Genomic DNA, 17761 nt, shown 5'->3' with positions numbered 1-17761 from the left:
CATTTAGGGTTGCCACTTTTTCTGAAAATAATACCAGCTGTGCTCATTAGCATAAATTTGCATAAATAATTATACAGCCTAACTTAAAGCTGTTAGGGCTAAAATTTAATAATCACTGATTAATAATTAGATTCTAACACACTTGAAAGATGTGTCCCTAGGATATCATCTTTATTTTATATTTATTCTTCATTTTCAACTTTGACCAGAGCCTTAAAAATACTGTCCGTGTTGGTAAAATACCTGCTGGGGTGTAACCCTAGACTCATTACCTTATGCTAAATCACTTGAAATTGATGCAGCATAACTGTCAAAAGCTGACTAGAAAATATCACATGATGTTATTCAGCATTTCACAGTAAAATGTCCCTTTAAATGACAAAATACACATTTTACCATTCTATGGGGCCGAATTATCAGGCTCGCCGGAAACAGCACTGTTATGCTCCATAACTTGTCCGCTGCCTCTGAGGCTGCGGTCTGCAATCCGCACAATCCTATATGATCAGGCTGATTGACACCCCCTGCTAGCGGCCTGTTGACCGTGAATCTGCAGGGGGCGGCATTGTACGAGCAGTTCTGGTGAACTGCTTGTGCAATGTTAAATGTCGACAGCATATTCTGTCAGCATTCAGCGATGTCTGTGGGACATGATACGCCACAGCGTATAATGTCGGACAGACATTGATATATCGGCCCCTATAACTATAAATTCAAACAATATCGCAATCCTATTCCATGTTTTTATTTATTTATCAGTTTTAAGATTTAGCAATGGTTTATCCGGCTGACAAATTGTAATGACACTACCCATTTTTGGAACAATTGCAGGTTTAGATTAGTCAGTACAAAAAGAATGCAAATATTGCAGACTTAAGCCAAAGCAAACAGGAGTCTCAGATTTTTAATCCCAGTGAACGGGCTAGTGCGACACAAGGTGAGTCTCACGTGTGGCAGAAGGTAAGGAAGATATGTGTTCAGCAACGGAAAATAATGTTATGGGGTTTTGTTTAGTTTTTTTGGCTTTTGCAACGTATTTTGCTGAAATATTGTTCTATTTTGTTGTGGGGGGGGGAGCCTCTGATACTAGAAAAAATACATCATAGCTTTTGTACCTTTTTTTGTTTTTTGTTTTACTGTGCTGTTTGTCTATAATGCTCTCTAACTTCACTTCCTTTTTTATTCTATAGGAGCTAATTTTAACTAACCTCTGTAACCATCTATAGCAGAGCTTTCCAAACTTTTCATGTTGGTGACACACTTTTTAGACCTACATCATTTCGCGACACAGTAATTCAGTTGTACTAGCAAAAAGGAGGTTAAACTAACTTGTTTTAAGAGATACGGACACATACATAAATTATATAATTATGAAATGTATTTACAAGTAACAGTATGTATGTGCAAGAATTAAAAAAAGTTTAATAACACCAATAACTACTTGCTATTTTAATGGAATGTATGAGGTTGAATGGATAAACACAATTTCTAAATATTTGGTGGAATATTAGATAAAGACACTCGCATTTCATCATCAAGCATTTTTAAGCTTCCACTTCCTATCCATATATCAAGAGCAGGAGCAGCAATGCACTACTGGGAGCTAGTTGCCAAAAAAACCCCACTGACTTCAGCTAAGCGTTTAAGCTGCCGCCCTCAGAGCTCGGTGAGTCCGATTGATTACTGCCCACGCTGCAAACACACTGCTGTCCCACTCAATGACTACACATGCAGTCACGAGCCAATTAAGGAGACTACACGTGCAGTCAGGAGCCAATGTGCCGCCAATGGGAATAGTTTTGGTTCCCACTGAGTTGCACCAATAGGTTAAGATGATCTGTATCCCCCTAGGTATCAATCACATGTCAACCATATGATATGCGTAGCATGCAGGCAGAAAGTAAGAAACCAAAAAAAAAATTTTTAAAAATTTGTGCTGAAGCAGGGACACACCTACACACTGCTGCCGACACACTAGTGTGTCCCGACACACAGTTTGGAAAGCACTGATCTATAGTATAGAAGAGAGTTGTGCAGTCACTTTACAGTTTTGCAATTTATTTTTCTTTCTTTCTATTTCTCTCTCTCTTTCTTTCTTTCTTTCTTTCTCTCTTTCTCTTTCTCTCTCTTGCTCTCATTCTCTCTTTCTTTTCTTTCCACCTGTCTTGCTTTCTTTCTTCCTTTCTCTTTCTTTCTTTCTTTCTTTCTTTCTCTCTTTCTTTCTTTCTTTCTTTCTTTCTCTTTCTTTCTTTCTCTCTTTCTCTTTCTCTCTCTTGCTCTCATTCTCTCTTTCTTTCCACCTGTCTCGCTTGCTTTCTTTCTTTCTTTCTTTCTTTCTTTCTTTCTCTCTTTCTTTCTTTATTTTTTTCTCTTTCTTTCTTTCTTTCTTTCTTTCTCTCTTTCTCTTTCTCTCTCTTGCTCTCATTCTCTCTTTCTTTTCTTTCCACCTGTCTCGCTTTCTTTCTTTCTTTCTTTCTTTCTTTCTTTCTTTCTCTTTCTTTCTTTCTTTCTTTCTCTTTCTCTCTCTTGCTCTCATTCTCTCTTTCTTTTCTTTCCTCCTGTCTCGCTTTCTTTCTTTCTTTCTTTCTCTTTCTTTCTTTCTTTCTTTCTTTCTTTCTCTCTTTCTCTTTCTCTCTCTTGCTCTCATTCTCTCTTTCTTTTCTTTCCCCGTCTCGCTTTCTTTCTTCCTTTCTCTTTCTTTCTTGCTTTCTTTCTTTCTCTTTCTTTCTTGCTTTCTTTCTTTCTCTTTCTTTCTTTCTTTCTTTCTCTTTCTCTCTCTTGCTCTCATTCTCTCATTCTCTCTTTCTCTCTTTCTTTCTCTTTCTTTCTCACTCACTCTTTCTTTCTTTCTCTTTTTTTCCTTTAGTTAAAGAGATAGAAAGGACAAAGTTGGAATGTGTGGATGAGGGCATTTCAGACTTTTTTGCAATATACATCATTAGCAAAATGCTTCTAATAAAAGTAATTATTATTTTTTCAGTGGTTTACACACATATGCTATAAGTGCCCCTGTGCGCCTACATTTATAAACCACATGCGTGAATGGGGGCTGGTATGGCAAAATGTATCTTCACTGATGCAATACACACCATGGTCAGCTCTCTGAACAGGCATGGTGCTTTACTCTTCATCCACTAGTCACGCGTAGCATATGTGCATATGCTGCTGTAACTGTAATAAATATTGCTAGAAGCATGTTTGCTAATGGAAGTATATTCCAAAAATGCCTATATTTAGAACTGAAATTATCTGATGCATGTTTCAGTTTTGACCTCTCACTTTAATATGTATAGTAAAACAATGTTAGAATCAAAAGGACAACCTAACGATAAAACAAACTTGCTGTAATTTGTTAGAGCATTTCATTTTAGCACTACTGTCCCTGCCAATTTGTTTAAAGCCCGGAACACAAAGCTAAGAGTCCTGCTTGGGATCCACAGCCTATTGCAGCTCCTAAGCAGAATATGGTCAGTGATTGGCGGCTTCCTGCCTTAACACACCTGATTGTAGTAGCTTTTGTGAGTAGCTGTTCCAGGGTTTATTGCATGGGGACTCTGTCACTGCAGTAAGGGTTAATTGAGATGAAGGGCTTCAAGCTAATAGTAGTAAAAGTTGTGTTTTTATAGAATAACATATCAGCCAATTTTCAACATTTTTAAAACAAATTAATGTGTTTTACTGCAATTATGCTTCTATAGCCATATATATGTAGCAGAGTTAGCCTTGAGATGTCCACAGGGGGCATTTAAAGGTCTGAGAATAAGAAATTGCTCAATTTCCAGAGCTAAGTTACACAAAAACGGGGCAAAATAAATAACAAGAATGTATTGCAAAAGTTAATTCATTATGCATAACTAAACATTTTATATAAAAATCCCAAGGTGTTTACTGTCCCTTTAAGAGCAATAGGGTGTCAGTGTAATTGCAGTTAAGGTTTAAGTGTAGTTAAGGGTCTGTAAGGACTAGAGAAGTCATGGTTAGTGTAAAATACGGCAGAGTGTCTCACTGAATCATACTTAGAAATAAGCTGCTATGTAGTCCGAGGGGATCATGGTTAGGTTTAATTTATTTTTAATATTTTTCTTTTTGCTCTTTTCTTTTAGTTTTAGAGTCAGAATTCCGTTAAAAGTCCTCATGTTACAGTAGAAATGTATAATACCAAGGGACCCATTAACTAACTGCTTAACAAAATATGTCATTTATCTCATTGAATGCACATGTTGTTCCCTACAATTTATGGGTCTCAACTAAGCAATATAAGTTGCAAAAAAAAACTGTTCTGCCCTCTCTAAACACTTTATAGGTCTGCACTAACAAAAAGCTAATTCCTTTAAGTGGAGAGCTATGGAGAGAGTGAGTTATCCTAAATGGAGAGGTGATAGATTTACTCTATTGGAGCGACAAGAAGTCTATTGGATCTTTAATCTCCAAACTCAGATACCTAAAGGGCCAATAGTGAACCATTGGCTATAATTAATTATTTACTAAAATATTTTATGATTTTATTTGCCTAATTAAATGGCCCTTAAATGAAACTAATCTATTTAATTCCTAACATCGACTGTTAATACCTGTTCGTTATACTGTGAATCTGTGAATACAGGGGAGTGAAACAGTTAATATTGGTTTTAATTAATTAACCAACCATCTTAGTATTAGCCTTTTAAATTCTGCATTGCATATGTGTATTCCAGGATCTATGATAACAGTGACAGTGAGTTCAGCTGAAACACGTCAAATCTTTTTTCTAAATACCGTTTTTGACCCCAGGGGTATGGCCTAAATAAAGCTTATACCATTTTTTTATAGCTTGGCCTTTTTTTCATTCATCCCTTAAAAGGTTGTAAGACTCCTAAAGCTACACATAAGAGAAAAAGTTAGTGCATTAACGTGCGGCATAGCAGCCATAAAGCATTCCATCACTACAATGCTGCAGTGCATCCTATAGGAAGTGTGTGTATGAGACCACTACATGTGCACGCTGCCACTACCTGACTGGCATTTCCGTTTGCAGTGTGATGGACATGATTCAGCTTGTGATTCTCTACCTAGAATTATTCTCCAATAAATGACAAGTACAGGATCTAGGCAAATGCTTGCGATGGATATTAGTGCTAAATTTAAGTTATGATTATATTTACATTATATTTTTCTTTATCTCTCTTTTCAGACTTATTCATCAATGGATAACAATATGTATTTCTCAGTCCTTCTATTAAGCTCTGTTTTTGGAATTGCATTGTCTTGTTTTTGTGAACGCTATCCATGGGCTCAGTGGTCAGCCTGCTCTAAAACCTGTAACCATGGCACTCAAAGCCGATCACGGTAAGTGATATGAATGGTAAATGCACAGTTTTAAAATTAAACATTGTCTCTTTTAAGGTGACAACAATTTTATATTATTGATAAGGTACTTAAAGGGATTAAAAAATCTCAAGGGATAGTAAACATGTTGTAATATGAAATGTTTAGTTATGTGTGATAACTAAACATTTGCCCAACATCTGTTGGGCTAATATGGAATTGCTTTTAACTTTTATTATTGTAACATTCCAATCTCTTGTCTCTCCTTCTACCCTGTCTCAAACTACACCTCTCCCTTTACTTTATAACCAGGATTTTTCACCTTACCATTCTCTTTCTTACAGCTGCAACTCTAACTAAACAACTTACCCTGCTCTGCAAGCACTAGCCCTCCAATCCTCCCTCCACCACCCTCCCTGGTGTTACCTTAATATATACACACCTCCTTACAGCAGTTAGGTGCAGCTGTCACTAATAATCCAGGATAGAGACACTACTTCATTTTCACAGCATCTGTACTGGCACTTAACCACATTCTGTTGCACTTTTCCAAACCTCATTTGCCCACTCACCACACACTTTTTCTTATTGTTTGCTTACACTACTCACTCTCAGTTTACTCTGCCTTATATCAGAAATATTTCCCTTCTCCTTTCCTTCTGTGTACATTCCCTCTCCTTTAGATCGTAAGCTTGAGAGCCTCTCTACCTGTAGGCCACTTTGTATTTAAAGGGAACTATTACTGATTGTGCTCAAGGGCAGGGCATTCCTCTCCTTTTGTATAGCTCAATTATTGCAGCTACAACTGTAATGTACCCCAATACTGTACTTGTTTGTGTATGTAATGCATTATTGTAATGTTCTATTATTACTTGTATAGCGCAGCATAATCTGCTGGAGCATTATAAATACCTGATAATAATAATAATAAAACAACTTTACAGTATACTTTCATACTTTTTTGCCTGCTTTTTAGGTACTTTAACTCTCAAAATTGGGGGTTTTCTATTCCTCAGAAATACAAACGCACAAAGCTAACCCTGATACATATATGTTCCTCATTAGCCTCAGAAAATAGCAACTGCAAACCAGTGCAGCGTATACTAACATTATGACTATAATACTGCAATATTGTTTTAACTTAATTTTAAGCAGCTTTTACTTAAAATTCTCTTCTCAAGAAAATGTTACCGTGTAAATTCTAGTCTTTTCATATGGAGGCACAACTTTCAGGACAATGTCCCTTTAGAGAAACTCTAAAATATTGTTTTATAAAATCACAAAAATGAATTTTCTCTTGTAAATTACAAATAAATATATGTCGTTTTTAGCATTATTGTGAAACATTTGACTTGTGCTGAGAAATATGACCTCTACAAATCATTTACTCATCTCAGTTCATAAACAAACACAGAAAAATACTATCAGCCCTGTAGGGCTTGAATCAATAGTATACAAACTAACCTTCCAACTCTGCAACTTATAAAAAGTGCTTGTTAAAGTGGTACTGCAAACCAAAAAGTCTACCATACTGCAGTAGATTGGACATACACACAAGTTTGAATATATAGATATATGGTATAATTGTTTAACAATGGGTCCAGTGTCTTGCAATGAGTTTGTCACACCTATGAAAATCCATTAGCTTAGAGTTTTCTGCCCCAAATCTTATATTTGATAATCTGTGAATGTTAGTTAAAGGGACACTGAACCCAAATTTTTTCTTTTGTGAGTCAGATAGAACATTCAATTTTAAGCAACTTTCTAATTTACTCCTATTATCATTTTTTCTTCGTTCTTTTGCTATCTTTAATTGAAAAAGAAGGCATCTAAGCTTTTTTCTTAGTTCAGCACTCTGGACAGCACTTTTTTTTATTGGTGGATGAATTTATCCACCAATCAGCAAGGACAACCCAGGTTGTTCACCAAAAATGGGCCGGCATCTAAACTTACAGTCTTGCTTTTCAAATAAAGATACCAAGAGAATAAAGAAAAATTGATAATAGGAGTAAATTAGAAAGTTGCTTAAAATGTCATGCTCTATCTAAATCATAAAAGAAAAAATTTGGGTTCAGTGTCCCTTTAATGTTTGTGCCACTAGGAGGAACTATTGGTTGTACACAACATTCTGAATGTTGAATATTAATTATGTGCTATTCTTAGGGTGCATAATAGATTTACTTAGACTTAAAGGGATAGGGAACCCAAAAAAAAAATTTTGTGATACAATTTAAAAAAAAGTTTCCAATTGACTTCTATTATAAAATGTGCTTTGCCCCCATGATATTCTTTGTTGAAGAGATACCTAAGTAGGTCACTGGAGCACTACATAGCAGGAAATAGTGCTGCCATCTAGTGCTCTTGCAAATGGATAACATTCTTGCAAAATTACTGCCATATAGTGCTCCAGACGTGTGCACACTCCTGAGCTTATATCCCTGTGTTTCAACAAAGGCTATCAAGAGAATGAAGAAATTTGATAATACAAGTAGAAAGTTGGTTAAAATTGCATGTTCGAGTTGAAATGTTGGGTTTCATGTCCCTTTAATAGACCTACTTGCATGACTTTTATAACCTCAGATGAGCAGGGTGTGATGACAAAACAATTTTCAAAAATATTTTCATTAGTTGCTTTCAGGCAATGTCATTGTATCTGTTCTGTTGTTACAGTACTTTAGAATGTAGCAGTCCTCCCTAACGGGACATATTTTCAGGATTACCTTGGGTGAGAGCAGGTAAAATAACCATGTTTACTAATCCGCTGATTATTTCACCTGTAGTCTAGTTCAGATATCCTCAAAATCTGACCTTTAAGACCTGAAAACAGGTTTGAAGCCAGTGCTCTATAGTGAGCAGAGGCTTCCACAACCATAGAACAACAAGTTAGAGCAAGAGAACAGTACTGATGATGTGCACTTGATACAGTTCACAGGGCCTGTCTAGACTACCAGATAGAGCAAGAGAACGGTGCTGATGATGTGCACAGGCTACAGTCAACAGGGCCTCCTTACACTACCAGATAGAGCAAGAGAACAGTGCTGATGTTGTGCACTTGATACAGTTCACAGGGCCTGTCTAGACTACCAGATAGAGCAAGAGAACAGTACTGATGATGTGCACAGGTTACAGTCTACAAGGCCTCCTTAAACTACCAGATAGAGCAGGAGAACAGTACTGATGATGTGCACAGGCTACAGTACACAGGGCCTGCTTAGACTACCAGATAGAGCAGGAGAACAGTACTGATGATGTGCACAGGCTACAGTACACAGGACCTGCTTAGACTACCAGATAGAGCAAGAGAACAGTACTGATGATGTGCACAGGCTACAGTACACAGGGCCTGCTTAGACTACCAGATAGAGCAAGAGAACAGTACTGATGATGTGCACAGGCTGCAGTACACAGGGCCTGCTTAGACTACCAGATAGAGCAAGAGAACAGTACTGATGATGTGCACAGGATACAGTACACAGAACCTCTTTAGACTACCAGATAGAGCAAGAGAACAGTACTGATGATGTGCACAGGCTACAGTCTACAAGGCCTCCTTAAACTACCAGATAGAGCAGGAGAACAGTACTGATGATGTGCACAGGCTACAGTAAACAGGGCCTCCTTACACTACCAGATAGAGCAAGAGAACAGTGCTGATGTTGTGCACAGGCTACAGTACACAGGGCCTGCTTAGACTACCAGATAGAGCAAGAGAACAGTACTGATGATGTGCACAGGTTACAGTCTACAAGGCCTCCTTAAACTACCAGATAGAGCAGGAGAACAGTACTGATGATGTGCACAGGCTACAGTACACAGGGCCTGCTTAGACTACCAGATAGAGCAAGAGAACAGTGCTGATGATGTGCACAGGCTACAGTACACAGGGCCTGCTTAGACTACCAGATAGAGCAAGAGAACAGTACTGATGATGTGCACAGGCTGCAGTACACAGGGCCTGCTTAGACTACCAGATAGAGCAAGAGAACAGTACTGATGATGTGCACAGGATACAGTACACAGAACCTCTTTAGACTACCAGATAGAGCAAGAGAACAGTACTGATGATGTGCACAGGCTACAGTCTACAAGGCCTGCTTAGACTACCAGATAGAGCAAGAGAACAGTACTGATGATGTGCACAGGTTACAGTCTACAAGGCCTCCTTAGACTACCAGATAGAGCAAGAGAACAGTGCTGATGATGTGCTCAGGCTACAGTCTACAAGGCCTGCTTAGACTACCAGATAGAGCAAGAGAACAGTACTGATGATGTGCACAGGTTACAGTCTACAAGGCCTCCTTAGACTACCAGATAGAGCAAGAGAACAGTACTGATGATGTGCACAGGCTACAGTACACAGGGCCTGCTTAGACTACCAGATAGAGCAAGAGAACGGTGCTGATGATGTGCACAGGCTACAGTACACAGGGCCTCCTTAGACTACCAGATAGAGCAAGAGAACAGTACTGATGATGTGCACAGGCTACAGTACACAAGGCCTCCTTAGACTACCAGATAGAACAAGAGAACGGTGCTGATGATGTGCACAGGCTACAGTACACAGGGCCTCCTTAGACTACCAGATAGAGCAAGAGAACGGTGCTGATGATGTGCACAGGCTACAGTACACAGAGCCTCCTTAGACTACCAGATAGAACAAGAGAACGGTGCTGATGATGTGCACAGGCTACAGTACACAGAGCCTCCTTAGACTACCAGATAGAGCAAGAGAACAGTACTGATGATGTGCACAGGCTACAGTACACAGGGCCTCCTTAGACTACCAGATAGAGCAAGAGAACAGTACTGATGATCTGTACAGGCTACAGTCTACAAGGCCTCCTTAGACTACCAGATAGAGCAGGAAAACAGTACTGATGATGTGCACAGGCTACAGTACACAGGGACTGCTTAGACTACCAGAGAGAGCAAGATAAAGGTGCTGATGATGTGCACAGGCTACAGTCCACAAGGCCTCCTTAGACTACCAGATAGAGCAAGAGAACAGTACTGATGATGTGCACAGGCTACAGTACACAGGGCCTGCTTAGACTACCAGATAGAGCAAGAGAACAGTACTGATGATGTGCACAGGCTACAGTCTACAAGGCCTCCTTAGACTACCAGATAGAGCAAGAAAACAGCGCTGATGATGTGCACATAATACAGTCCAAGAACCTCTTTAGACTACAAGATAGAGCAAGAGAATGGTGCTGATGATGTGCACAGGCTACAGTACACAGGGCCTGCTTAGACTACCAGATAGAGCAAGAGAACAGTACTGATGATGTGCACAGGCTACAGTACACAGGGCCTGCTTAGACTACCAGATAGAGCAAGAGAACAGTACTGATGATGTGCACAGGCTACAGTACACAGGGCCTGCTTAGACTACCAGATAGAGCAAGAGAACGATGCTGAAGGCCTACTTAGACTACCAGATAGAGCAAGATAACAGTGCTGATGATGTGCACAGGCTACAGTACACAGGGCCTGCTTAGACTACCAGATAGAGCAAGAGAATGGTGCTGATGATGTGCACAGGTTACAGTCCACAGAGCCTCCTTAGACTACCAGATAGAGCAAGAGAACAGTACTGATGATGTGCACAGGTTACAGTCTACAAGGCCTGCTTAGACTACCAGATAGAGCAAGAGAACAGTACTGATGATGTGCACAGGTTACAGTCTACAAGGCCTCCTTAGACTACCAGATAGAGCAAGAGAACGGTGCTGATGATGTGCACAGGCTACAGTCTACAAGGCCTCCTTGGACTACCAGATAGAGCAAGAGAACAGTACTGATGAAGTGCACAGGCTACAGTACACAGGGCCTGCTTAAATTGCCAGATAAAGCAAGAGAACGGTGCTGAAGATGTGCTCAGGCTACAGTACACAGGGCCTGCTTAGACTACCAGAAAGAGCAAGAGAACTGTGCTGCTGAAGCCAATGAGACGAATAGGCAAAGTGCAGGATATGAGGTTGATTTGGGCATTCAGCTGGCATTACAGGGTGTACTGGTTATGCATATATTAAATTCTAATGTGGCATGTATATGGCAACATGAGGCTACAGTGGCTGTGCACAGGATGTGAAGGCTAATTTAAGCTGGCACAAGGGGGCTGTAAAGGCCATGCATATGATCTGTTGTCTCATATGGGTATATAACTAGCATGAGAGGGTTGTATAGGCCATGCATATAATCTATTGTCTCATATGGGTATATAACTAGCATGAGGGGTCTGTAAAGCAATACATATGAACTGTTGTCTCATATGGGTATATAACTAGCATCAGGGGTCTGTATAGGCCATGCATATGATCTGTGGTCTCATATGGGTATATAACTAGCATGAGGGGGTTGTACGGCCAAAATCTGATCTATTTTTCTAATGTTTGTAATAGAGGGTCAATCACAAACATTCAGAAAAGTTTATCAAATTATCTATCTACAAAAATCTCCATAGACGTAAATGGTGTGTTTCTTTTGATAATTATTTGATATGTTTTTCTTCAGGATTGTGATGGAACCCATAGTTGGCATGTGGGGCACTGTTAGAATTTAGCTGAGTAAATTGATGGCACAACTGATGCTCATATAGTTTATGAATTACACACAGGAGTCTGGACACTGTCTCACCCTCTAAGCCTTTCAGATTGGACTAAGATCTCTCCACTTAGTCAAAATGTTTATCAAAAATACAGAAATATGAAGGACGCTCAGGAGCTGAGGGGTATGATATAATATGTCTTTGACTAGTTAAAATATTAAGTCTTTGACCAATTGAAAATATTAGAGATGAATTATTGTGTTACCAAAGTATTTATATAGGTGTATATAGGCCCATTAGTAGGACGAAAGCAAGTTGTATAATAAATATAATAACTAGGTTTAAATAATAAATCCAACAACTACGTATAAATAATAAATGGAATTTAATCAATATAAAAATACATAAATTTAGAGTTCAATAAAATTAAGTTGTGGCCACAACTACTAAAAAATTAGTTTGTAATAAAACGATATAGACACTTCTCTGTGCTAGTTATCCTAATACATAGATAGTAATATACAGGGAGTGCAGAATTATTAGGCAAATGAGTATTTTGACCACATCATCCTCTTTATGCATGTTGTCTTACTCCAAGCTGTATAGGCTCGAAAGCCTACTACCAATTAAGCATATTAGGTGATGTGCATCTCTGTAATGAGAAGGGGTGTGGTCTAATGACATCAACACCCTATATCAGGTGTGCATAATTATTAGGCAACTTCCTTTCCTTTGGCAAAATGGGTCAAAAGAAGGACTTGACAGGCTCAGAAAAGTCAAAAATAGTGAGATATCTTGCAGAGGGATGCAGCACTCTTAAAATTGCAAAGCTTCTGAAGCGTGATCATCGAACAATCAAGCGTTTCATTCAAAATAGTCAACAGGGTCGCAAGAAGCGTGTGGAAAAACCAAGGCGCAAAATAACTGCCCATGAACTGAGAAAAGTCAAGCGTGCAGCTGCCAAGATGCCACTTGCCACCAGTTTGGCCATATTTCAGAGCTGCAAAATCACTGGAGTGCCCAAAAGCACAAGGTGTGCAATACTCAGAGACATGGCCAAGGTAAGAAAGGCTGAAAGACGACCACCACTGAACAAGACACACAAGCTGAAACGTCAAGACTGGGCCAAGAAATATCTCAAGACTGATTTTTCTAAGGTTTTATGGACTGATGAAATGAGAGTGAGTCTTGATGGGCCAGATGGATGGGCCCGTGGCTGGATTGGTAAAGGGCAGAGAGCTCCAGTCCGACTCAGATGCCAGCAAGGTGGAGGTGGAGTACTGGTTTGGGCTGGTATCATCAAAGATGAGCTTGTGGGGCCTTTTCGGGTTGAGGATGGAGTCAAGCTCAACTCCCAGTCCTACTGCCAGTTTCTGGAAGACACCTTCTTCAAGCAGTGGTACAGGAAGAAGTCTGCATCCTTCAAGAAAAACATGATTTTCATGCAGGACAATGCTCCATCAAACGCGTCCAAGTACTCCACAGCGTGGCTGGCAAGAAAGGGTATAAAAGAAAAATCTAATGACATGGCCTCCTTGTTCACCTGATCTGAACCCCATTGAGAACCTGTGGTCCATCATCAAATGTGAGATTTACAAGGAGGGAAAACAGTACACCTCTCTGAACAGTGTCTGGGAGGCTGTGGTTGCTGCTGCACGCAATGTTGATGGTGAACAGATCAAAACACTGACAGAATCCATGGATGGCAGGCTTTTGAGTGTCCTTGCAAAGAAAGGTGGCTATATTGGTCACTGATTTGTTTTTGTTTTGTTTTTGAATGTCAGAAATGTATATTTGTGAATGTTGAGATGTTATATTGGTTTCACTGGTAAAAATAAATAATTGAAATGGGTATATATTTGTTTTTTGTTAAGTTGCCTAATAATTATGCACAGTAATAATCACCTGCACACACAGATATCCCCCTAAAATAGCTATAACTAAAAACAAACTAAAAACTACTTCCAAAACTATTCAGCTTTGATATTAATGAGTTTTTTGGGTTCATTGAGAACATGGTTGTTGTTCAATAATAAAATTAATCCTCAAAAATACAACTTGCCTAATAATTCTGCACTCCCTGTATATTAGGCTCTAATCAGATTTAGCAGTATAATCAAAAACACATCCTGTAGAACTATAAATGACACTAATAGTGAAGATCTATTCATAGGAAGACACTTTATTGTGAAGAAAACACTTAATAGTGAAGAATTAAAAAGTCTCTTAGAGCGAAACAGCCGTGAAATTTTTTTTCTTTATGATTTGGGTGATTGTATCAAAACATCACAGGTCTCTTATAAACATTGATACAAATTGTAGGATAATGTGAAAAACTGGCTGTTCTCCAGTGTTATGCTGTGACTGGAGTGTAGTAGTGCAGTTTGTATCCAAATTCAGTTGTAACACCTTTCTCACAAAATTGTGTAAAATATATAGATAAATGTTGGTCTTTTTTCCGTTTTCCTTGTGAGAGAAAACAATGGTCGTTACTGTGACTTAACGCTATGTTATAACATGTTCCAACTTATGTGATACTAAGATAGATGTGTATTTTATCCACTCTTATGTATATAATTATCCGATGATAGTAATTTGTGCAACTTAGTGCTACGTGAAACAGTGATTATGTTCAAAGTCAGTGAGTATTATCCTCCAAAATAGGTATGTCCAGTTTAAAAGCAGTTAGCTTCTGTAAGTATTAGTAGGCTTGTAAGTAAATGCGATGTTGTGGCTATATGACAGACTTACCTAGCTGCTCTCCCTGGCCGGCGTTGTCCTTGCACGGCGGAAGTACTCGCAGCCTCTTCACTGTCTGGTGTAGCCCGGTCTTTTCTTCGCTATTTCTGTGTGGTCTTTTCCGTGTGGTTTGTTAACCTTTAGCCTTGCAAGTCGCTGTTGAACTGGTTCCTCCTGCAGTCTGCAGCAATGGTGAAGAAAGAAATTACAAGTGCAATAGATCCACAGATTACTTCTACGCATTTCAGCACTCCATGTGCCTTTATCAGGATAGTTTCTGTGGATTCGATCTCGCCTTTTAAGTGTTGCTCATGCCTGTATGTAAGACCCGTATGTAGAAGCAAGGTCTTAGAGGTAGTTCGCTATCATTGTGATTTGGTCTCATATAAATTTCTAGTAAACACATTATCATTTAGTAAACATTCTCTATTTGTAGGGGTACATTATACTCAATATAAAATTAACTGTATAATTCCTAACTAAATCGATAAATTATTATGTAATGTTTATTATACAAATTTATTAATTCTGTTTTACATTGATAACCAACAATTCATCATATCTTGTATTATACTGGATAACTTATTTGCACCTATTAGGGGTATCTAATTTTATTTTAACTATAAGAGTGTATTATAGTAATTAGTTTCTTTTGGTGCTAGATGTTGCACTAGTGTAACAAATATTACTGAGAGTATTTGCAGAAGTTTATGAGAACTAAGAGAGGGAAAGAAGATAAATCAATATGTTATGTATAAAAATATGTTATGTAAAAAAATATATATATATAAATTGAGGTGTTGTGTGCAAAAAATAATGTATGATAAAAAATAAATAAATACATATATAAAACTATGTGAGTGTATTTGAAGTGTTAGCTAGATGTTAGAAATTCTGGCTAAAGTATAAGGAAGTATATGCTATAGTATGTATGTGAGTGTTATATACTATATAAACGGATTTAGGTCCAATTCTGCGTTGAGCCCTCCTGGGATTAGGGAGGAGAAATTTACTATAAGTTCAGCTTCTACCTGTAATAGTTTTTTAGGTGCAAATAAGTTATCCAGTATAATACAAGATATGATGAATTGTTGGTTATCAATGTAAAACAGAATTAATCAATTTGTATAATAAACATTACATAATAATTTATCGATTTAGTTAGGAATTATACAGTTAATTTTATATTGAGTATAATGTACCCCTACAAATAGAGAATGTTTACTAAATGATAATGTGTTTACTAGAAATTTATATGAGACCAAATCACAATGATAGCGAACTACCTCTAAGAACTTGCTTCTACATACGGGTCTTACATACGGGCATGAGCAACACTTAAAAGGCGAGATCGAATCCACAGAAACTATCTTGATAAAGGCACCTGGAGTGCTGAAACGCGTAGAAGTAATCTGTGGATCTATTGCACTTGTCATTTCTTTCTTCACCATTGCTGCAGACTGCAGGAGGAACCAGTTCAACAGCGACTTGCAAGGCTAAAGGTTAACAAACCACACGGAAAAGACCACACAGAAATAGCGAAGAAAAGACCGGGCTACACCAGACAGTGAAGAGGCTGCGAGTACTTCCGCCGTGCAAGGACAACGCCGGCCAGGGAGCGCAGCCAGGTAAGTCTGTCATATAGCCACAACATCGCATTTACTTACAAGCCTACTAATACTTACAGAAGCTAACTGCTTTTAAACTGGACATACCTATTTTGGAGGATAATACTCACTGACTTTGAACATAATCACTGTTTCACGTAGCACTAAGTTGCACAAATTACTATCATCGGATAATTATATACATAAGAGTGGATAAAATACACATCTATCTTAGTATCACATAAGTTGGAACATGTTATAACATAGCGTTAAGTCACAGTAACGACCATTGTTTTCTCTCACAAGGAAAACGGAAAAAAGACCAACATTTATCTATATATTTTACACAATTTTGTGAGAAAGGTGTTACAACTGAATTTGGATACAAACTGCACTACTACACTCCAGTCACAGCATAACACTGGAGAACAGCCAGTTTTTCACATTATCCTACAATTTGTATCAATGTTTATAAGAGACCTGTGATGTTTTGATGCAATCACCCAAATCATAAAGAAAAAAATTTTCACGGCTGTTTCGCTCTAAGAGACTTTTTAATTCTTCACTATTAAGTGTTTTCTTCACTATAAAGTGTCTTCCTATGAATAGATCTTCACTATCAGTGTCATTTATAGTTCTACAGGATGTGTTTTTGATTATACTGCTAAATCTGATTAGAGCCTAATATATATTACTAGTGATGTCCCGAACTGTTCGCCCGCGAATGGTTCACAGCGAACATAGGTTGTTCGCGTTCGCGTTTGTGGGCGAACACATGGCAATCCGCCCCTATGTGTCATCATTGTGGAAACTTTGACCCTTTATGTCACAGCCGCCTGACACATTAGAGCCAATCAACATCAGACACTCCCTCACAGACACTCCCAGCTACTCGGAATCCGCCATTTTAGACTCATAACGACCTTGCTTTTTTAATGAGAGGACGTGTTGTTTTTTTGCTCCTGACATTAATAGGAAAAACATAGCTAGGCTAGTGTATTTACAGTCCAGAAGGACTCCACTCATCTCTGCTGCAAGCACAGCACCCCAAAAAGCCCTTTTTAGGGCTATATTTCGTGCCGTTTTTTTTTTTTTTTTTTTTTTATTAGCATTTGCCTGGCTTTCAGCTGTGTGTTTAAGGCTCACAGCATATGCTGTGACTACTGCCACCACTGATATCTCCCTAACAACATTAGTTTAAATTTAACTAACCCAAAAATATAATTATTTTTCTAGTGTAATTTTTTTTCATTTTCTATCAGGCCAGTGTCACACAGCATATACTCTGGTTCATTGCTCTGTGCCAGCCAGCAGCCAGCAGTGTTAATATCCGTTTATAACATTATTTTTAATTTAAAAAAAAAAACACAAAAAAATATTTTTCTAGTGTAATCTAATTACATTTACTATCATGCCTGTGTCTGTCAGGCTCACTCAGCATTAATATACCTCTTTTTTTTCCAGTCTTTTGGTTAATTGGTCTGTTCCAGGCAGCCACCCAGCACTCATATCTATTTTTCTTTCACCTTAATTTTAATATATATAAAAAAAAAAGTTTAAA

General features: G+C 38.3%; 1 protein-coding gene across 3 annotated transcripts in view; it reads left to right on the top strand.

The window, feature by feature from the left end:
• Positions 1 to 921: 921 nt before the first annotated feature.
• LOC128648516 (complement component C6) overlaps positions 922 to 17761 on the top strand; it is a 119287-nt gene continuing 102447 nt past the window's right edge. For 2 of the 3 annotated variants that reach the window (XM_053701236.1, XM_053701234.1), the window contains exons 1-2: positions 934 to 960; positions 5171 to 5325. In XM_053701236.1, coding sequence (XP_053557211.1) covers positions 5183 to 5325 — 143 coding nt within the window. In that variant the 5' untranslated portion in view covers positions 934 to 960; positions 5171 to 5182. Of the gene's footprint in view, positions 961 to 5170; positions 5326 to 17761 lie in introns of all 3 variants that reach the window. The other variant, XM_053701235.1, reaches the window with a different exon arrangement.

The sequence above is a fragment of the Bombina bombina genome, chromosome 2 (genome assembly GCF_027579735.1).
Source record: "Bombina bombina isolate aBomBom1 chromosome 2, aBomBom1.pri, whole genome shotgun sequence".
NCBI lineage: Eukaryota > Metazoa > Chordata > Amphibia > Anura > Bombinatoridae > Bombina > Bombina bombina.
Note: the sequence above shows the minus strand (reverse complement) of the source record. Positions and strands in the feature narration are given on the sequence as shown.